This window comes from Camponotus floridanus, unplaced genomic scaffold, assembly GCF_003227725.1.
Source record: "Camponotus floridanus strain SB8 unplaced genomic scaffold, Cflo_v7.5 scaffold7, whole genome shotgun sequence".
Classification (NCBI taxonomy): Eukaryota; Metazoa; Arthropoda; class Insecta; order Hymenoptera; family Formicidae; genus Camponotus; species Camponotus floridanus.
In genome coordinates this window covers 2,478,291-2,501,822 of record NW_020229838.1, presented here as the reverse complement: position 1 = coordinate 2,501,822, position 23,532 = coordinate 2,478,291, and the positions used below count along the sequence as shown (strand labels likewise).

General features: G+C 30.7%; 5 protein-coding genes across 6 annotated transcripts; 2 read left to right on the top strand and 3 right to left on the bottom strand.

Annotated features, from left to right (window-relative positions):
* Positions 1 to 13,582: 13,582 nt before the first annotated feature.
* Positions 13,583 to 16,480, bottom strand: LOC112639502 (follicle cell protein 3C-1-like). Its single transcript, XM_025413684.1, has 4 exons — positions 16,447 to 16,480; positions 15,383 to 15,651; positions 14,131 to 14,202; positions 13,583 to 13,769 (listed from the first exon to the last, which is right to left on the bottom strand). The coding sequence occupies exons 1-4, from the start codon at positions 16,478 to 16,480 to the stop codon at positions 13,641 to 13,643; spliced, it is 504 nt and encodes a 167-aa protein (XP_025269469.1). The 3' UTR covers positions 13,583 to 13,640.
* Positions 16,481 to 17,155: 675 nt separating this feature from the next.
* LOC105256145 (biogenesis of lysosome-related organelles complex 1 subunit 5) lies at positions 17,156 to 18,370 on the top strand. 2 transcript variants are annotated; one of them, XM_025413719.1, is made up of 4 exons: positions 17,156 to 17,318; positions 17,426 to 17,508; positions 17,893 to 18,081; positions 18,166 to 18,370. In XM_025413719.1, the coding sequence occupies exons 1-4, from the start codon at positions 17,171 to 17,173 to the stop codon at positions 18,331 to 18,333; spliced, it is 588 nt and encodes a 195-aa protein (XP_025269504.1). In that variant the 5' UTR covers positions 17,156 to 17,170; the 3' UTR covers positions 18,334 to 18,370. The 2 variants fall into 2 exon arrangements, with proteins under 2 accessions (XP_025269504.1, XP_011264157.1); XM_011265855.3 differs by having other exon boundaries at positions 17,208 to 17,304.
* Positions 18,371 to 18,423: 53 nt separating this feature from the next.
* Positions 18,424 to 19,383, top strand: LOC105256139 (transmembrane protein 199). Its single transcript, XM_011265833.3, has 2 exons — positions 18,424 to 18,875; positions 18,963 to 19,383. Exons 1-2 carry the CDS (start codon positions 18,449 to 18,451, stop codon positions 19,199 to 19,201), a joined length of 666 nt encoding a protein of 221 aa, XP_011264135.1. The 5' UTR covers positions 18,424 to 18,448; the 3' UTR covers positions 19,202 to 19,383.
* Positions 19,384 to 19,625: 242 nt separating this feature from the next.
* LOC105256159 (chromatin accessibility complex protein 1) lies at positions 19,626 to 20,769 on the bottom strand. The gene is made up of 2 exons (XM_011265866.3): positions 20,474 to 20,769; positions 19,626 to 20,287 (listed from the first exon to the last, which is right to left on the bottom strand). The coding sequence occupies exons 1-2, from the start codon at positions 20,609 to 20,611 to the stop codon at positions 19,898 to 19,900; spliced, it is 528 nt and encodes a 175-aa protein (XP_011264168.1). The 5' UTR covers positions 20,612 to 20,769; the 3' UTR covers positions 19,626 to 19,897.
* An 836-nt stretch (positions 20,770 to 21,605) lies between these two features.
* On the bottom strand, positions 21,606 to 23,240 carry LOC105256168 (protein unc-50 homolog). Its single transcript, XM_011265879.3, has 6 exons — positions 22,760 to 23,240; positions 22,523 to 22,674; positions 22,265 to 22,451; positions 22,029 to 22,162; positions 21,854 to 21,955; positions 21,606 to 21,759 (listed from the first exon to the last, which is right to left on the bottom strand). The coding sequence occupies exons 1-6, from the start codon at positions 22,849 to 22,851 to the stop codon at positions 21,623 to 21,625; spliced, it is 804 nt and encodes a 267-aa protein (XP_011264181.1). The 5' UTR covers positions 22,852 to 23,240; the 3' UTR covers positions 21,606 to 21,622.
* Between the last annotated feature and the right edge of the window lie 292 nt (positions 23,241 to 23,532).

Sequence of the window (23,532 nt, the reverse complement as noted above, 5' to 3'; positions counted from 1 at the left end):
GCAAAATGTAAGTAATAACAGAAACGAAAAGAGACAAAGAGAGCATTACACCGGAAACGACGAACGAGATGCGCGCAAATCAAGATAATAAGACACGGGAGAAGAATGGACCGCGAGAGAACGAAGGGACGAAGACGATGTCCCTCGTGGGGACCACATCGGTGCAATGAAAGTTTAATTCGCTCATTCAATCCGCCGTACGACAGCATCCCGCTACTACTACCGCTGATAAAGAAAGAGCAAGAGAACGAGAAGAGGAGAGAAAAAGAGAGCATCTGTAAAGCGCGCCAAGATGTCCGGAACGAGGCGGAAATACCGATGGTCACCGCACGTTATGAAGAGTGATGTGAAGTACATATGGAGACAAACATCTGTACTTTTCCCTCCAAGTATGTACTTAGATCCGCACTTAGATGCCTTGAAAATAAAATCATTTTTATATACATCTAACATACACACATGATAACACACTGACAATAACAGCAACACGTGTATATGTCTAACATTGATTTAAAAATGAAACTACCATTATTGAAAAAATAATATTAAATAATATTATATAATATTATATAATATAATATAATATAATATAATATAATATAATATTATATAATATAATATAATATTATATAATATAATATAATATTATATTATATTATATTATATTATATTATATTATATTAAATAATAATATTAAATAATAATTCTTATACTAAATAAATATAACATGCTTTAATTATATATAATAACTTTCTGCGCTAAAACAATACAATAAATAGAAAGGCAGGATTATCCTAATTTCTATTATTCTGATTTAGCATTATCAATTCTTCTCGCTTCGCAGACGTCCCGCGAATTCTCGACGGAGAAATTGAACTTAGAAATTGTTGGCCCGTGCTTAACAGAACGATATGTTGTCAGTTTCCCTCCTTGGGGAGATTGATTGTTGACTCGAATGTTCGCAACCCATTCGTTTTTATCATCGACCGCGTTTCATAAGTAAATGCTTTATCGATATTACGCGAAAATACATAATTATTTACATCGTACACATCGTATATATATCATCGATGACTGATGCGAGTTTGCAATGTAATTTTGTATGTTTTTTGACTGCATTAATAATTTGTTATTGCAATTATATTTTTGATCTTTGCAAACCTTTATAATTAAAATCGAGCAGTGCATTTTGAACATAATATTATCCGACCTAATGGTCGGCGTAGACAAATTTTTCAAGAGCCAAATTAAAATAGAAAATTGAATTAAACGTACTCCACGTTTGTGAACAAGAAAATTTTGTCGCGACGATTTGTCATACGTTAAATATTTATACGTTATACACTCAATATAGAATTAAACATGGCGTATTTACTAATTATATGCGATGAATACAAAGCATCGGTCAATACCGAATTACATTCCATCATCGAATGCTATGTAGCGGTTATACATTTCGGTGTAAATATTTATGAGGCAATTTCACTCATATGTATCGTTTATATTTGTCTATTTCACATATATGAAATGAAAATTATAAACTTTATCAGATGCTGATTAAAGAAAATATATCTCACTTATAATGCATCTTCCGTTTAATCTTTCCGCGTTTTTTCTGAAAATAAATCGGTAACTTTTACTTTATCGTTGTAAAATTATTCAATGCGAAATTCATAATGATCACGTGCAGCATCGATCGCAGGGTAACGCGATCATTTATCGAAATGACGAAAAGGGTATAAAAAGACATGAAAATATGATAAGCTCGTTACGCGCTCTTCGAATTTCGCGCACGCTCGCCAATCTCGTCGAAATGCACTTCTTGCCAGCATTTCGCACAAGTGGATTAATTAAAGCAGGAGGAGATTATCAACTGTGCGCCTGAGTACTGTTAAAGCAGTTTTAAAATACGGGAACGAGCGGGCATTAGAGAGAGATTCACGGGATAGTCGCGCCAGAGAGCGGTGCTAATTTCTCGAGAAAGAGAGGAGGATTCTCTTCTTCACAAAGTGCTTTAGTGACCTGACGAGCCGAAAGCTAAGATATATGCGCATAATTTCATATTCAAATTCAGTTACCGTGAACATTATAAATAATTAAATTTACAGTTTTAACTGGCAGCAAGCGGGACGTCTCTGTCGAGAGCGGCGATTCAAATTCCACCGTCGGTCCGTTTATCTGTTCGCGCCGCGAATCCCGTCTGTCAGAATTTTATCAAATGCGTGTATCCGTACATCTCGTGCACGAGCAGGATTATCAATTAACTGCACAAAATGCGCCGATGTTGTCTTTAACGTTAATGAACATTTATGATAGGGGTAGGCGAATTATTGTTGCATTTAGTTTAAAAATTATGCTCTCGACGATTAAATATTTGCTGTTACAGGCAAAATGTAACTCTCGTGAAATCAAAATGCGCCTCGTGCATTCTCAATTTATCCGCTAATGAAAGCTAAAGTTTTGTCCGACTGGCACGTGAGGCCATACACTTTGTTTCTGTTATTATATAAGCTCGCTGCAATAAATCTGCCTATTTTCATGAAAATTATACCAAACAAAGTATTTCCTATATTTACAATGCGCTCTTGTTGCAATTTATCCTCTCTTTAATTAGCGATAATTTCATATAATTTCAATATGTGAAAAGTGAAATAAAAAAGGCACAGTGTTAATTGTTAATTATTACAATTAAACAAAATGTTAACACGACGATATGTATTTAAAACAACTTTCGTTAGGTTGGGACAAATATACGAGTATTTTCTAAGAATTTAAGTTTTGTTAGAATAAGCATAATAGTGTTACATGTCTATAGCATTTCCAAGAGACTTCAGAAACGAGATTCAACTGTGTTGCGCAACATGTAACGTCACGGATACATTCGTCTCCGTTGCTCTCCAGGAGATTTTCGCCGTAATAAAATTACATCCGTACATTGCTTCTCATTTTCGCTCGTGAATTAATACGTATCGCGGAGCGAAAATTCATATCAAAACTTTCCACGAGGTTAAATTATGACACATATATCCGAGGAAAAGTCGCAAATTAAAGTACAAAACATCGCGGTTAATCCATCAATTATGACACTTTGACGCAAATAGGAAGAAGGACGAAGAGAAAATAAATTCTTTACAATTAGATGCGGTAAGGTATTCTAGAGAAACGATAACGGTTAAGCCGACTTGTCTCGTTCCTTTTCTTGGCTGCAGATGCTATCGAGCAGCCGATTTTATGTAAACGAGAGAGAAAAGAACGATGATTATTTCGTCGTAAGGTTTACGATGACGACGATGGCGTGAAATAAGAGATCGCAGCATCTATGTGTCAGAACGTGCTGCATCGACGTTGCAGCGAGTAGTACGAGTCGACAACGGGCCGGACCATTATCACTCGGAGGAGAAATACGAGAGGAATAACGGCGGATCGACGGGGGGAGATCGTTCGCTTTTCGTTTAAATTAAACTCGACGATATCTTTGATTTTGCGCTCTATTCCGCCCCCCTTTTTTAATTTCGACAACAGGTTGAACGACGAAGGCTACCGGTTAACGAACGCGAGTGGAATCAATTTATTCTCAAGTGAATATATCGAACGGGAAGGCTGGTGTGTTTAAGGAACGCCACGTGCGAAAGTGTATACTGCAAAATTGAAAGAAATGAATTATTTCGCAGGATTCGGATTGTATTCGTAGCAGATTTTAATTAAATATGGAACGTCAAGTTCGGAAGGCAAAAAATTCCAGCAGTTTTATACTACTTGTGTAATTGGTAATGGCCATTTTATCATTGTAAGATTTGTATGGCTATTGTAATGACTATTTTAAGCGCTGGATTATTTATTCGTATATATATATTTATCTAATGTATAAAAGAGAGATAGCTTGATTCGATGCCTTGTTTTTAAAAATCATTGATAAAATGAAGAAGACAACTTGTTTAACTTGGGTACTTATTGTCAGATATATAATATTATACTACACTTTAAATTAATTAAAGATTAATTTTAATATCTATTAAATATTAGAATCAAATAGTTATAAATTATCTATTTATTGCAACAACAGTTTTAACTATCTTTATTGTTAATGTGATAATAATTAAATTAATTAATAAAATTACGTTACTAAAGCTTGTTTACGTTTAAATAATTATTAATTTGCGCATATTTAATAAATCATTTCATTAGTGCAAATGTTATGAACTATGGATTATAAAATAAACAAATTGTTTTTGTTAATTTATCTAAAATGAAAAATAATATAATTTTTAATAATTATGTGATAAATTTTCAAGTTTAAATTAAATATAAAAAATAAATCTTTGGTAAATCAAGTTTATATAGAAATAATGAATAGAAATATTTGTTTCATATATTTTTAAAGTGGATTTTGATAGAACTTTAATTCGAAATCTAGTTATTAAAATATATAATGAGAAAGCTATTAATAAATGACAAGCTCTTTTTGTATGCTTTTCATTAAAAAAGACATTACTTCAAATTAATTAAAGAAAACATGTATTGTTAAAAAATAATGCTAAAAGAATGAAAAACCTATATATAACGTTATTAGGTTTTCAGCATAAATGTTTTAATGACCCCGAAATAAATCACTGTAATATATGTTACAATTTTGAAGCATAATACCACTCGCCAGAATTTGAATCGGAAATTCCCAGATTCATGTGGAAATATATCGATCGATTCAATGTGCGGCGTTCGACCAACTCCATGAATAAATTTACATCCATCGAACCGGCAAGTCTCTACTTTTCTAATTGCAATCTCCCTTATTTGCTCGACACGCCGGCGTTTTCTAGCGTATCGAAGCAGGAACGTGCATGTGTACGTTCGCTAATATTTTAATAGTCATGACGGTGGCGCCGGTGACTGCCATTGTCGATGACGGGAAGAGATTTTATCGACGTGTTGACTTTAGCGCCATTTCGCCGGGGCTGCCGGCTGCCGACTCCCAGCTCAATCGCACCGTGAAAATCGAATATGACGTTTGCTCTGCCCGCTATCGCGAGTATTCCCGGCAGCCAATCAAGATCATATTACGCAAAAGTTCATACGTGAAAAATCACGGTATCCAATGAAACGTAGGTAATATTCGCGCGCGATACCTTTTTTTCGCAAAACTAGAAACATAAAGTGAATAACATCAAAGATTTTGAGTGCAATTTTTTCGTAAACCTTTGTCGCTGTCATAAAAAAAAAAATAAAAAAGATGATTTATCTAAAGATACTTATATCTTTATTTACGAATTTGTTAATCTTTCCGAAGACTCTTCTCCTCTCTCAAATTAAGTTATAAAGTCGAAAGTGAGAAATCTCATGTGAATTTTTTTCTTAGATGTGTCGAAATAAATTACATTTTTAATATACGTCCACCATTTGATAATTCATTAAAATTGCTCGATAAATATACATTGATGAAATATACAGAATTTTTTCCTCGACATTTATGATTAATAAATAATGGTAAATTCTGATTAATAATCATAAGGCTTATTTTCGCCAGTACACGTACAGATTGAATTATATTTGCATTATGATGCAAAATAATAAAAAAGAGAATTTTCAACGTATATTTCATTAATCCATATTGTCAAACGCGACTAGTGGCATATGAAAGAACCAATTTATTTCCACATATTTTTTGCAAAAAATTTACATGAATTGAAATTTCCCACTTTTGATGACAGAATTCAATATAACTGTAGTAAAAATACAAATAATACATTTTTTGAGATATGTAATTTTAAAATATTTATTATTATAAAATCTCAAAAAAAGACAGTCTCTAAAATCTTTTTAATTTTGTTAAGTCTTCTTATTTTCTTCAACATGTATATTCTCTGCGATTTATCTTAATATTTCTCTACAATATTATTCTAAATAGTTTCTTCATTAGATTAGTAAAAATAATTCTCCCCGAAACACTACAATTTATTCTTCAATAATCTTAATGAATAACCCGTAGACTTTAAAATGTTAAAGTCAGGAGAGAGTGGAGAGGAGAGAAGGAAAAAAAAGAAAGAGAAAATTACGTTAAATCCAACAAATGCTAATATTGTTCCATCATCCGCTATTTAATCCAAATCTTCGCGGCTGCACGAATGGCAGAGATACCTTTCCGACTTTCTGAGATGAAACGCGCGGAACTCCTTGACATTTTTTTTTTGCACACACGCATACATACACGTACACACAATAATCTCTTATGGGGAAGAGTCAATAGATTTATTTTTCCATTTAACTTCGCGACGCTAGACATAAAGCGGGCTTTGGCGTAAGAAAGGATACGGCGATTGCGAGCGCGAGTGTCAATAGCACCGACGCGCAAATACCCGGCGGACGAGAAAACATTTTCGGCAATACCACACTGGAGTTTGCCATGCTCACAAGTCCAAAAAGCTCACCGGGTACCGTCCTCCACGGCAAACACAGATCCTCGTCCGTCAAGTACGGTATCCCGGGAGATAAGCTGGGAAATACTACGCGTCGCGCTTTCGAGATATCGCGACTTAGCATGAAAAACTGATATATTATGTATTTATTTATTTCTCTCTCTTTCTCTCCCTCTCTCTTTTCTTTCTCTTCTCGCGCATTCGTACACAGTAATGAATTATTCATCTTGATAAGATTACGGCTGTCCCTTTCGCGTATGCAAACATATGCGCTGAACTACGTGATTGGACAATACGGATGCAAAAACGCACTTTCGACGCGGACTGCACACGAAGCGTATTCGCGTCAAATAAAATTGTCGCCTCGTTATTGTACGCGAACATATATAGAAGCGAAAAATCTCGTTCGTAGGCGCGTAAATCACCATCGCTCGGTAAGATTTATTGCGCGAACGCATCTTCGAATTTTCCCGGGGACGTATAAGTGACTATATATGCATCTATTGCATCTAGCTGTCGATCAAACTGTCGCACCTTATTTTTAGTTAGATTTGAAACGTGGCGCGATATGCGTATCTATCATTAGATAAACACGTATAAGATATTTCAGAAAATATTAAAATATTATATATATATATATAATATTTATAATTTATAATATTATAATTTATTATATATATATATATATATATATATATATATATATATATATATACACACACAGGGTGTTTCTTAATAAGTTCGAAAAATTTTAGGAGATGATTCTTTGTCGAAAATTAAGAGATTTTTTCATATAAACATATATCTACATTCCTCCCTGTGGAATTACACTGCTCCAAAAATTTCGAACAAGTTAAAGAAATGAAATTAGGTAGATATTTTCTACTAGTAAAAAGATTATTTATTAATATTTTGTTCAGCCTCCTGTATTATTATAAGGAGACGAAACTAGCAACTCCCATTCAATTTTTTATTAGAACTTTCTTTCTGGACTGATATGATTATCTAAAAATATGCATTAAAAAGTTTGAATTATTTAGAAACTTTTTTATTTCCTTTAGTTTTTTCATAAAATCAGTAGTTTTCAAGAAAAACGTTATCCTGCACAGCACGATGCTAAATAGCATAGGTTTCGAATTACGAGAAGTTGAATTTTAAAATAAAAATTAAAATAAATGTTGGAAAAATTGGAACAAAAACAAAATTATAATAAAAACCTAAAAATCTAATAAATAAAAATCTAATTTTCACCCCTATTTTTGGAGAAGTGTAACTCTACAGGAAGGGATGTAGGAGTATATGTATATATGAAATACCCCCCTTAATTTTCGACAAAGAATCATCTCCTAAAATTTTTCTAACACCCTGTATATATATGTATATATATATATATATATATATATATATATATAATTTCTTTATATAATAGCCTTTAGACAGGAAAGAGAGGAAGTAGCTTGAAGGAATCTGGTGGTAATACCGGAACTCAAATCTATTTCCTCCGTACAATGCGGCAAAATAGACAAAAAAAAAATGAGAAAAATCGTTCCTTTCAAAAGAGATTCGCACAGAACGAGATTCAATAAGGTCTGTCGGGCGTGCACGTAGTAGCGCGACAGGTTTGTATAAAGGGGAAAAAGAAAGAGGTGCCGGACGACACGTGGGCGGAAAGAGCGGCGAAAACTGGCGGAAAGCGGGTCGTTCAGAAAGTCCCAAGCTCTTGCGGTGGATCGAACGGGCAGGCGATGCACGAAGAGGGACGGAGGGGCGAATAACGCGGTAATTAATATCAGTTTAACGGCAACTTGGAGGATGCAATAAGTTAATAAACGGAGTCCCGCGAAGTTTCGTGACCGCGATCGAGCATCCGAGCGGATCTGAGTGTGCCTTTAGCTACTTACACACACATGTCCCTACTTATGTATAGATCCCAATCATGATTTCCTCGGTTAAGGGTGCTCAGTGCCGTAATTAAAGCGAGGGGACGATTTTACTTTAAGAATTGTAATTTCACACTCTCTTTCTCTATCTCTGCGTTAATATTTCTTCGAGAATTAGAATTTCGTTGAAATCTTCGTTAACTTTATCTCTTCCTGGAATTAATAATTTCAGAAATTATGAATTACGCTTTTTAATGTCTCTTTCGTTTTCGAGGGGATCTAATTTCCCTAGATTGTCAAATAGTTACGATGCTACGATAGTTCTCAGAGAACGTACGCTGCAGGAGCGGAAAGCGAGAGCTCACGCAAGTAGGAATCTCTCCTTCGTAGATCGGAACTCTATCTAAGCAGGCACGCTTATGTGCCTCATGGGTTTTGCCAAACTATTGCTCGTACATCCTCTGTAGTCGATTCCCCCCCCCCCTCTTTGCCTCTCTCTTTATCTGTCCGTCTCTCTGTCGGACCACTTATCTATCTTGCTATTTCTCCGTGTTCCGATTAGTGCTCTGGTATTGATCAGAATGCTTGTAGCTGAGATCTTGTATAGCTTGTTAAACTCGCTTTTCAAGTCACTCTAGAACGGTGTACATATTTGCAATAGCATATTCGCGAAATATTTTTTATCTATTCATTTATTAAAATATTGCATTAACTATTATCTAAGAATAATAAGAAATATCTTGCTAGAATGATTTCGATTATACTTTAAAAAAATGTGACCTTATACATTTTCGAGTCATCATTATTCCATTTTTTCAAATTTCGGAATTGTAGTCTTCTTACCATTAATCTCTTATGTTACTGATATTAAGATAATTAAACTGTATGTTTTTATTTGGAATATATGTGCGCGAAAATAATATACACTAACAAACATGCACTGGAAAAACATCTAAGCAAGAACGGCGTAGATGAATGTGGAAAGGCAAACTGGAGAGAGGAGAAGGGGAGAACAATCACAAAGCTTGTTAGGCGTACCGTCGACTCCGACGTGTCACTAATAGGTATACACACGTGCATAAACATACCCTTAGCCTCCAGCAAAAGACGTATATGCGCTTAGAGCACACCTATGTGCCTGCATCAGTTCAAATAAACCAAAATTATATCAACAGAACGCAAAACTTTCGCGGAAGCCTCGGATTAAAATCAATAATCTGATTATATGTTTGCATAATATACAACCTTATTCCTTATATAATGTATTTTACATAAGCGAGTCGAAAAGTAAATACGAACAGCACGAGAGGGAGGATTTAAAAGTTAGTTTATTATAAAAATGTTTAAGAGACATTTTAATACTTTATAATTATAAAATTATATAAAAAACTGTTGCCTCCTTTCTTCTTTGTCACATTGCACGCACACAACTGCCATTTTTCTATCTAATAAACATCTGCTCATAAGAGAAATATAAAATGCACATAGTGGATATCTATGCAGTCACAAGAAATATTTCTATAACTGCGACACACCATATGCGCATATTCATCTTGCATATTTTATTCCTTTTGCAAAAATAATGAACGCGAGATTTGTATTTGCTGAATAATATTTGTAAATATGATAAGCATCCGCTAGTAAAAATATGATATTTGACATTATGCAATATAATATAAGTATAATATTTATTAACAGATCAATCGGACTATTTGCAAATCATTTTACTGCTAATGATTGAATTCATGAAAATTTAATCCAATAATTATAATTTGTTGATAATTTATTAAATAAATTTAACTAATTATAAACTTCCTCTCTCCCTCTCTCTCTCTCTCTCTCTCCCTCTCTCTCTTTCTCTCTCTCTCTGTTTTTCTAGAAAGATCTTTTTATAAGTGAGATTTTAATCCCTCTTTCGACCCCCTCTCGTTTCATCTTAATCCACCCTCACTTTATTTTGATCACTTTTTCCGTTCGAAAGCATCCATTATGCCCAGCCCTGCTGGTGACTGTGAATTAATGGCTCAACGTGTAATGTGTTTTATGACGAAGACACAATTAAGTCTTGAGTAAAAATAATAATTGCAAATATTGATAAAAATTATTATCATTATATAAGTATCATCTGTTTTATTTATAAAAAGACTAATATTTCACACAAATATCTTTAAATATTAGAAAAAATATTTTAAAATTTATATATGTATCGAAATGAATTATTGTTAGTTACTTATCAAAAGATAGTTTCATTGAAACAACGCGATTGTATTTATGCTTTATACGCTATAAATGATCAGATACAGACAGGTCAGATACAGACTGTATGACGATGTCAATGTTCGCCGATGATTAATACTCACTATTGCAACAGCAATATTAACGGCGAAGACATCGATCCTCTTTACAAGCTTTGATGTATGACATATGGAAAGGGAGCAAGAATCGATTTAATCGAGAACCGAGGATTCGATCAGCATGCGTGTATTTGTGCACATGTGTGTATGTGTGTGCATGTGTGTTCACATATCTCACATGATGAAGGGACTGAACCGGAAACCTACAATTAGTCACCTCAATTTTCGTTTCGTTTAATTATGTCAGGACGACAGACTGATATGTGGGCAAGCACAAAGAGAGATATTACTGAATGAATTTTGCCGTTATACAGAAAGTCTCTCAAAATTACAGACAATTTCGAATCGTATTGAAAATTCGAAAAAGAAAAAAGTTCCCATAATTAAACAAAAGCTTGGAAATAGCAGTCAGAAAATAAAATCATTTATTAGTAATTTCAAAATTTCAATATTCTATTTCTATTAATTTTAAGAATTTTGGAAAATTTAAACGAAAAAAAAATAATTATATCATGAGAAAAATATAATTTATTTTACAATAGAACTGAATTTTTTAATGATTTTTATTCCATAATCCGTTCACAATAGGAACAAGCTCGGGCATATCTCTCTCGATCGACGATCAGGGAATTGTGAGATCAAAACTCGTCTTCGAACTGGCACAGCCATTAAAATCGATCGAAGAAAGGACGACAAAACCTCGGCTACACAATGGCTTGTGCAACTGGCGAGTTCTATACACCTATCGGGTGCGTCGAAATTTGGAGGACTCGTTTACAGGAAATCGGAGAGAGGGAAAGCGATAACAAACCGTTCATTCAATGCGATGGCTTCTGGGACAAGACTCTCTGAGAAACGCATCATCGAAATAGAAGGTATCTTGAGTCGAGGATGAAATGGACTCACTCCATGTTCATACTTGGACACGGTAAGAGCCACGTATTTGACGTATACAGGATAGGTAGATTGTGAAACGAGAATCATTTATAATAGTGTTAGAATCGAGCTTGGATCGAGTTTAAAGTCTATCTTATTCCACCTTAACAAAACTCTCATCAAGAATTGTTTATAAACTAACTTAATTTCAATACTTTCGCGCTTGCTTGACAAGTTTGAAATTAAATCTTCGTTAAAACAAAATGAAATCAATCGAAAATGAGATTTTATTATACTCTGGTTATATTCTTTTGAAATTTAATGGAAAGAAAAATATTGAAAAATCTCTCTTTAATGTTTGATTATTTGATAAATAAATTTTCGTTGAAATTTCTGTCGAAGAAGGAACGATTGTACACTTATCAAAATATGTGATGCATGCATAATTTCTGTATCTAACAATGCATTTCGTATGGTCGATCGTAATAGTTGTACTTTGCGAAAGGAGATTCGGTTGAGAACGAATACCGTTTAATGCTTTCAAGCATGCTCTCCTTGGGGCTTTGACTTTTACACGAGAGAGTACAAGTGCTGGATTAAATCTCTACCGATAATCGGCGCTTGGCCTCGTATCGTAGAAAGTACGAAGAACAGATCGTTGCGTTTTTATCGAACACATTATCAAAAACTGCTTCCAATAATTTCAAGAGCACTTTTTGTGTATTATTTTGTTAAATAATAACATAATCAAATAAATATCTACAAGAATTAAAATATCTTTTATATACATCTTTATTACAATATTTGTTATATATTTTAAATGTGGATAAAAAATTATAACTTTTATTTTGAATAAAAGATTAAATTAACGATAAGAATGAAATAAAATTTTGGAAGGTGAAAAGAGATTAAATAAAAATTATAGGAAAGAATATGTTTATCAGAAGGAACAAATCTTTTATAATAGTTTAAAAATTTAAATAGATAATAAATTTTCACAAATCTTGTAACTTTGAAATTTACAAACAAGTTTATATCCTTATATCTTATAAGTTGAAATCTTTAATAACTTTTAAATTTATATCGTAAATTATTAGAGTATCTCGACGATATTTTATTAAAACAAATTTATTCAAAACTTATTAGAGAAACTATTATATTAAAGTAATGAATATTAATAATAATGAGAAATATATATTACATTTAATAATAAATATAAAATTTTCTAGTCGAAATATAATCCGTAATTCATTATTCGCTCGTTTTATTTTTATAGAATTATAAGATTATATTGTTTATCTTTTCAAATGCATTATTTTTTTCTTTCACTCATCAAATCATGCAAGAAATTTTTATTAGAATGTTTATTAAATTTTCATGAGTAAAAATTAACAATCTTGTATATTTTTTTGCACGGAATATTGTAAATGTTAATTAATTCGATGGCTTTGAATTAATTAATTCGAAATCTTCTTTCTTGTCAAAGATAGATATTATTTGTAAGATACGTTTTCTTTTTCATCTTCTCTACACTTTATTTTGATTTTATATATTATTTAAAAATTAATTTTTATATATTATATATTCAATTCATATTTTATATATTCAATTTCAAAGGACATAAAGCAAGTTACAAACAAATTTTTCATTGGATAGATCTTTCATTCCGAGAACAATTAGATATTTTGAAAACGTAGAACCAACATTATTATATTTTAAGCTAGAGATTTACCATCTAATGTAGAAACTTTAATAGTAGATAGGTTTTTTCGCAATCTCACAATCAGTCTTAGCTCAGTCTCCGAGCTTTATTGAAAGGAACAAAGACTACAAATGAATAACGTCTCTAAAATGGCATTCTTTAAATTCATTCTTTGAATAAATTCAACAGATCTGCTATTGTTGCTTATATATTTATTATATATATATATATATATATATATATATATATAATTGCTTTCTTACTCAGTTATTATGTATAAATTTAAAAAATAATAAAAAAAAATTTCTAATTACAAATATTTTATATTAAAAAATAAAAATGTATATTCGCATTAATCAATAGTAGTAATCAATAGTAAGATATTCATTAGTAAATGAACAAGAAATAATGCTTCTCGTTAATTTTCTATTGTTGGCATCGCTTCGTTACAAGAAAATGCCTTCCCTTCGTGACAGCAAATAGGCTCTGCACTTTTCAAACCAGTGAATACCCAAAAAGAATCACATGATTTTATATATAGAGCGACCTAGAAAAAACAAAATAAAATAACATTAAAAAAACAAATAATTAAAAAATAATATAATTGTTTTATTTATTTTTATTTGAGAAAAATAATATTTTATAGTATTAATATTATTATTTGTATTATTTGTGTTAATATTATTATTTGTATTATTTGTGTTTATCTATATATAATACGAAAAAAATAAACGATTGTGCTATATATATATAGCACAATCGTTTATTTTTTTCATATTATATATAGATAAACACTAATTAGAAAAGAAATCCAGCAAATATATATATATATTTCTCTACTCGGAGAGGAAATAATATTGACATTATGTATGTATAATGTTAATGAGAAAATGAGATATGTTGCTTACTTTTAAATTTTCGATATGCATGTTTACTTTCTCACAAATCAGCATTGGTACGTTATCTCGAACAGTTTCAACCTGAACATAGAAATATCAACTTTATTATTACCTTTTATTTTTAATTTTAATTTTAATTTTTAATTTTTAATTTTTTCATGTTTTAATTGATTTCCAATACCTTTAATCATATACATATATATACAGGGTGAGTCATTTTAAGTGACGGACTAAAATTTCTCGAAAACTATAGGAGATACAGAAAAATGTTTCCAACAAAAATTGTAGGGTGTGAAGGGGGACATAAGATGGTAGCATTGGTTTGACCTTGGAAAGTCATTTGAAGGTCACATAAAAGTCACCTTCAATTTCTTAAATTGAACCCACTATTTTTCATTACATATTCTTGTAGCTTATCTCGAGAGCTTTCCAAAACACTACAGACAAATGTTTTTTCATTAAATACTTTTTGAGTTATAAGGCTTCAAAGTTTACAGTACTTCGATATAAAATGCAAAATATCTCGTAAAATATTTAGTTTTCGGTAGTCTTACCCTAATACTTTTATGCACAGGATAATGAGACAAAACTATTGGTGCAAAGAAAACGCATGATTGTTTATAACAAAAAGTGCATTGCAAATTACACATTTTTTATCATAAACAATCATACGTTTTCTTTGCACCAATAGTTTTGTCTCATTATCCTGTGCATAAAAGTATTAGGGTAAGACTACCGAAAACTAAATATTTTACGAGATATTTTGCATTTTATATCGAAGTATTGCAAATTTTGAAGCCTTATAACTCAAAAAGTATTTAATGAAAAAACATTTGTCTGTAGTGTTTTGGAAAGCTCTCGAGATAAGCTACAAGAATATGTAATGAAAAATAGTGGGTTCAATTTAAGAAATTGAAGGTGACTTTTATGTGACCTTCAAATGACTTTCCAAGGTCAAACCAATGCTACCATCTTATGTCCCCCTTCACACCCTACAATTTTTGTTTGAAACATTTTTCTGTATCTCCTATAGTTTTCGAGAAATTTTAGTCCGTCACTTAAAATGACTCACCCTGTATATATATATATATATATATATATATATATATATATATATATATATATACATATATTGCAGTTATAATTTAAAATTACGTATGCGTATATGTATTTCCTCTATATTGGAATATAAGACACATAGTTGTAAAAAGTAGGTGTGTATGAAAAAACTAGTATAAAAATAATATAGGCATGAACTCACCAAGGCAATACATAATTTTTGACATTTTTCAAGTCCTTCTCGATCACAGCTCACATTGCATGGAAGCATGTGTTGTATTATCGGTTCTGTGCCCGGAACAGCGAACACCGCGCAATTACAAGCGCTCTTCATAACTTCCTTTTGCCTTGAAGAATAGAATTTTTTACAAACATACAATTGCAATCGTATTAATGATTGTAAAGTGAAAAATAAATACAATCCATTGAACGCTCTCAAAGGGTCTTCTATTGAATTCGCAAAAAAAAAAACTTTTAATTTACCAGTAATAATTTCCAAGAAAGAAAGAGTATATAATTTATGTTAAATCAATAACTGTTCGTAAAAAAATTAATAATTATTATATCATTTTATTTCAATTTATTATTGAGATTAACAGTTTCTAACTAGTATTAATATATTTAACGTATAATTGAATATAATTCGTTCAAAAATTGATATGTCTCTTTTATATAAAAATACATAAAACCCACGAAAATGTAAAAATGCTAAAATATATGTTTCAAATTACGATCTCTTACATTGTCAAATGCACAATTGTAATTACGGAAATAAAATACACCACTCTTTTCATTGCACTCCAATTAGATCTCGTTACGTCACGAATAAACCTCACCGCGATTATCACGGACGATCAAACGGAACGTAACACAGGTATATATATATAGACCCATGTAATCACCTCTACCCTCCTCTAAGTACACGCAACGGAATGCACGCGTAATCACGTGATGCCATTGTTAATCGCGGCATCCTCTTCGCAACGGATTCGAATTTTACGTCAATATTCAACAATGCATTCTCACAGTGATAATCACCATCACGCGACGTAATTCGAGAATATATCGAACATACAAGTTTATTGATGTGTACGTGTCCTCTACGTAACGATACTGTCGCTTTGCTAAAAAATGTACGCAAAATTCCCATTAACGCGAACGCCATTAAACGAGCACACGTGGACGCATTGTTTTGACATTTTATCGATCCCATGTGCTCGACTCTTTTGTGTATCCACACCTTTTTAAAATTCCATTTATTCATACCTTCAAAGCTTAGTTCCTGAAAAATCCCCTTCATCGGGGAGTTTGTAATTATAATTTTTTGGAAGTTACATACAAAGTAAGCGAAATTGTTTTGTTACATTTTAAACAGCAATTTATTCCAAAATGATCAAAGAATCTATCTTAATAAATATGAAACATTTTCTAATATACATATATATGTATAAATCAAATTAAAATTCTTGGTGGATGTAAATTAGATTCAGGATATTCAATACTATATAATATTATTTATTTATTATTAATTAACTTATTTTCATTTTAAAAATCTTTGTGTACAGTTAATCAAGTTGGCTACGAATTTCCCAAGAAACAACCGATAAATATTGACATCGATACAAAGTATTATAATTTGAGCTTAGAATTCTGTAACTTTTCAGAAAATTTATTATAATAAGTTTCTTTCCGATAGAAGTCCGGAAATAAAGATTCTGGAATTATATTTATTTATATTAATGTATAATAATATATTATTATAATTATACACATTTAAATTAATATATAATAGGTATATAAAAACTGTACATTTTATAAAATTGATATTCATTCTTTGTAAGTAAAATTTTATCAAGCTTCGATGAAACTGTCGCAGAATATTCTTATCCAAAAATTATAATATAATTATAATATATTTATTATAATATATTTTTTCGATTTTTGATTTTTCCGTTGATTTTTCTCCACCAATTCTGCGACCCATAATACCATGATACCCGGTACAAGCGACGATGCAATCAGTGCAGTGGCACAACCTAGTCATGTGACGACGAAGGAGTGCCTGACGATGCGCCGTCTGTTTCCACTCCTCGCTCGATATCGACATGGCGGCTCTAACCAAAGGTGCGGCAATCATTGTATGATTATAAATACATACGTATCCCTATAAATACAAAAATAAACATTTTTACCGTTTAAGTATTATATCATAGTCATTGTATCATACGCGATCACGTTTTCGTAGACACGGGTGAAATCTGGAGCCGATTATTCGATCATCGTCCGTTCGTCCAAGGAGAAATAACATTTTTCTTACGAGAATTTCAGGTAAGCGCCCCGATTGCGAGCTCCAAAGCAATATTATCTTAATCATCAGAGCAATGTTGATAGGACTATAAACTAGATTTAATTAAAAAATATTTGATTAAAATATGATATATGAACATAACCTAATGTTTGACATTTAAAGTATCATTGTAAATAAAGATGTTAACAGAAACTATAACTGCTATTGTCCACAGTCGCAATTTCTTTAATTTAAACTTCTTCTTTTAATTATTAACTATCAGTTTTTATGCCATTCTTTTCATATATTCCAAAGTAAATATCGATTTAATATATTTGAAATTTTTATATATATTAACAATTTAAAAATATTAATTTATGTAGATTTTTGAAACCGTTAAATTTAGATAATTGTGTTTGTTTTAGGAAAAAAGGGCTGATAGAGAAGTGGAACGTCTTTTTAAAATACTTGAATATTCAACAGAATTGAAAGAAAGCCAATTGGATCGTACTGAACAACTTGGAGATTGTCATTTACCTAGTCTTAAAGCAAATGTGGATGTTGCACTGAGTATGTGTAGCCGTGTTTTACAAAGAGAAGAAAATTTTGATAGTGTATGTGTATTAAATATATTTTATGTTTACCTAAATTGATATTTTTGAGATTATAAATTTTTAATTCATACTTTGATGTTACAGGACAGTGTGTTGAATGAAAACAGATTAGCCAGAAGAAAAGAGTGGGAGAAATTCATAAATGATATGAGCGATAAGTGTCAGAGAGTAGATCAAACGTTCCAAGAAAAAGAAAACGAGATACAGGAATTTTATGTTGATTTGGAAAAAAAGTTACACATTACTCCCTAAGATTAAGCATTAATCCTTAATCTATACATTATCTTTTAGTACTTAAACATTTAATAAAGATTTAATCTATGCAAGTTATTAAAAAGGAATAGTTCACATAAAAATTTACATAAATATGCCATTAGAATCAATCACAGATCCTACTATAACAATAAAACCATCTATAAGATTAATAGATTTTATCTTAAATAATGTAAAAGACATAAACGATGCTCCAGATGGTATCATATTTTTATGCAAATCTAAGAAATCTAAGAAAGAAAAGATTACAAATGCTACATTAAAAATTGAAGATCTTAGCTGGTTGAACAAATATTTAAAGGAATATAGAAAAACCGCGACAAAAATGATTTACTTGCATGAACTTTTCAATGATTGTGATGTGATATTGCCAATACCAAAGGAATCGCCAAGAAATCCGGAGTTGGAGGCCAGAATACAAAAATTAAAAGCACAACAAAATGCTAGGGAATATCAAACCATGACAAAAAACATCGATTCTATGCGGAAATTTCTACCAGAAGATAGCATTGCATATCAAAGTAACCAAAAGATTTCTATTATTATTTGTTTTATTTTTTTATTAATATATATATATATATAATGTCTCTTTTTAATATTATTTACAGTGAAGCAGATAAATAAACAATTGATTGCTGTTGCACAATTTATAATTTCTGTGATAACCGGCTTTGTTTTTGGATTTATTGGGATAGAGCTTATGGTTGGAAATCTAGACTTCGGATTTAGATTACTCCTAGGTATAATTTGCGCATTGATCATTGCATTAGCCGAGATTTATTTTTTAGCTGTGAAATTAAGCGAGACCGATACCACATCTAAACCGATAAAATCGCATCAAGACTAGCAATCCAACTGTATTTGTCTATTTAAACATATGTATTTTATTATAATAAATATAGACAGTATAATTTAATATTCATACATAAGCTACATAAATTAACTTTATTATCTTTATATTGTACGAAAATTTTAAAGACATATGCTACATGTATATTGATTGTTATATAAGATACAAAAATTATTAAATACCCTAAATAAAATAAGATATAGGGATATCTGCACAATTTATTTTTTATAATATATAAAATCTCCAATTTTATATATATACTAAGTGTGCAATTATAAATAAATACCATGATTTTTAATACAAGAAACAATAATCACATAATTAATTAAATGAATGTGCTTATGTGATATCAATGAATATTATGAGATATATATGTACAAAAATATTATGAGATATATAGAAATATAAATGAAAGCAATATATTTGAAATATGCTTATTATATAAAATGGCGATTCACATTTATGATCATTTACAGACATATAAAAATAAGATCTTTTCTTTTAAGATAAGTTTTCATAGTCTTTTGGACCATTTTGTTATTTGATTTGCTTAATTATTTCTATTGATATATAGATATGCAAAAAGTCTTGATATTAATAAATTTATACAGATAATTTTATCAAAAAGAATACTCGTAAATTTGTTAAATAATCAGAATGTTTATCTGCTGAATATAAAGAGAGCAATGATACTCATCTCTTATTGTCTTCGCTATCACTTTTTATACTACTTTCACTATCTGAATGACAAGCACCGTTCTCTTTAGTTTCACTTTCTCGCTCACTACCTGACGTATTCCCATTCTCTGCTTTTGTTTCGTCACTGTCTGAACAAGAATCTGTATCTGAATCACTATCGCTGTCTGAATCCGAACTGCTCTCGGAAGAACTACTGTGAGATGCATTCTTAGCTGCCATCATTTCTTTGAACTGTCTGACTGTAATCTTTCTGGGCATTATTTCTCTGAGAAATTCCAATGTGTCGTTTGTCTGTACCACTTCTGCCAAATGTTTATAATCCAAAGAAGATCCTTTGTTACTCTGCATATGTGCCTCTTCTGTTATATAATGTATGAAGAGTTCCTATAAGATATCGAAGCAATACTAATAAAATAATGAAATCTATTATATAATTATGATCATGCATTATATCATTGAATTCCTCTTAACACTGAATGAATTATTGTTAACAATCTTATCGTAAATCTTATCGTAATGCGATTATATAAATATATTCTTTGATTTTTAGTTTATATACTTCATTCTTACCGTAGCTTTTGTAACCAAATACAATCCATCCTGTCCGACAGTATCAACATAAGGAGAACTTTTCATGATTGTTTTTACCCTCGAGATTGGTAACCGTAATTCTTTCATTTTTGCAGAAGAATGTGCTTGTGCACTCATATTCAATAGAAAAGAAGTCAAGCAAATAAAATTAAACACGAAGCCGCAAAAAAAATAATAATTGTTGATAATAATAAATCATAGATACACAATTTGAAGTATACAATTAATTCATTGATGTTCACAGATTGATGCTTCGCAGGCGTTAGCGTCAGTTATAAAGCATAGATTCGAAAGTTATGATGAAGCTCTACGAGGTGAAAATTTAGCTCTTGCGATACGCCGAAAGAGCGTTAAAGTGCAATTTCATTGGCGCTAAAAAGTAGCGTCAATTGGTTAAACAATGAAGCAACTACTTACTTCTTTGTTCAACCAATGGTTGACGCTACTTTTTAGCGTCAATGAAATTGCATCTTTACAATAACCAATCAATTTCTTCCTTTACTGGTAAAAATTATATGACAAAGATGATTGGCTTAATTTTCACTAGGCTAAGGTTACTAGACATTCTTCGAAATAAATTTATAAATTTTGTAAATAAATGTATATATATTTTCAATATTTCACTTATGTATATTTTGCGAAAATGCAACTTGTCAAGATCTAACCTAGCTTACCGAATTTTGTTTCAGTGGTTGGCATCACTACTTAACTACTAGTTAAGCTAACTGGCCACTGTTGGAACGGGCCTAAATTTCCATGTATCATAGCTATTTTTATATTTATAAATTTTATTCATATTTATAAATTATTATAGTATTATATATAGCAATAAAAAAATAGTATTATATATATGTTATATTGAGATTTCTCTCATAATAAATTTATATATAAGACTTTTTTTATTATTACACAAATTGTATTTGAAATGTCGCATTTAACAAAATTTTCTAATATAAATACATAAAGAAAAAATAAATATTAAAAATTATACTTTTAACGCAAAATAAAAATATTACAAATTTTATCGCATTTTAGATGTAATTTAGGTGTAATTATTTTAATATCCATTCGCAAAAGGCGGATATTTAATAAAAAATCGATACACATCGCAGTCATGACAAAACGTATTTATAAAGCCCGATAACGATAAAATTCCATAACTAAGTAACTAACATTAATACCTGCACATAATGTAGTAATATATATTAACAATATTATTGGTAGTGTGGATAATATCAGATGCGTTTTATGAAGTATTTCAATATCTGAAATATGAAGAAAACAATAAATATATATAATAAGAAAACAAAAATCAATTATTCAAAGTAAAAACTTTGCACTTTTAATGTATATACTTACTTGCATAACCAAGAAATGTAATGTAAATATAATAACTGACAGCTATAAACCAAAAAGTATTCCCAACAAATCGTGCCGAGAATGTATCATTGTTTATCAAAGCTGTAAAAGAGAATTAAAAATATTAAATATTATTTGAGATGATAAAAGAGAGAGAGAGACATGTAAGACCTACCATTGTACAGAAATAATTGTAAGATATGAAGTATAATTAAAGGAGGAAATACTGCATTTAAATGAATATCAAATGCATAGCCCCATTCAACATCTTGAGTTCTATCTATCCTAAGATAGCGATTTGTTATAAACCTTATAAAAGAAAAAATATAAAACTTATTATATAAAACTATTATAAGATATAATTTGTAAAAACAATGTGACAAGAGATCTGAAGATATTTAGTACACTTACCAAAATATTGTTGCTATTAATAATCCCACACCTATATAATCGATGAAAACCATATAAAATAACAACTTCACAAATTGGAAGAATCTTAAGCTTAATACTATAGCAAAACCAATGGTTGAGATGCAGAGGCAGCATGTAACCAGCACTAAAAATGCAGGATCATCTCTTGCAAATTGTGATTTTGTTTCTGTAAAAACATATAGTGTATTAGATAAGTCACGATATATCTTTTAGCATACTTATTAAGTGATAACATACGTTTTCTGTTTTGGAAGTTTCTGTATACTTTTTGCGGTGCTACAAATAGAAATATCATTTGCCAGACAGCAAACTCAAAGTCCATTTGTTCGAATTTCAATAGTTTTCTCAAATACTTGTAACACTTTGTCGCAGCACCCATACAATTATGCCTATAATGTGATAATCGTTCTTTTCGTAAAAAGATGTTCAAACGAAACAAAAATTAATACGCGTACAAATGACATGACATAGTACCTGTAAACGATGGGCATTGGCAATGAAGATGAGAATTCTGTCGGGACAGGTGAATGACATCGACTCGCCGGTGGCGAAGTAGAATACTTCATTTTTAATTCTTTTTATGCAAAGTTTTCCTTCCTCGCTACTCTCTTAATGTCTTATATGTACAATTATTTTGAGGCATTTAGCTAAGTAAGCGCACTCGTAACACCCTCGTCATTCGCAAATCGAGCTCTAGATTCTAGGTTACGTTAACGTGTTATGACAAACTTGAAAATCTCGTCGTGCAACGCCCTCGCGGCAAATATCGTGACCAAAAAAAGTCAAATCATATGACTGATAAGAAATTTTATGGAAAAGGAATGTAATACAAATTTATGATGATATCGATGCTCTCTGTGATTATTAATGTCTCAATCAAATTCATTTGATATATTAGTTATACCCTTCATATATTTTTTCTGTTTACTCTTTAAACAATATTAATTTTCCCTTTCTCCTCTTGTACATAAACTTTTCTTACTTTAAAAAATTATTTAATTTCATATATTTTTTAAATACAAATAATAATAATAAAACTATACATTTCTATGGGATATATCATAAAAAATAAGTTACATGATTATCAAGAAAAGGCATTAACTTGTTAATATATACCTTTAAATCATTGTACCTTTACTAATGATGATGTAATCATAATATTCACAGAAAGTCAAGCAATCATCAAGGAAACTGTATTACAATTTTCTATGTACATCAAATAAATAATAATTTTTTCTGTGCATATT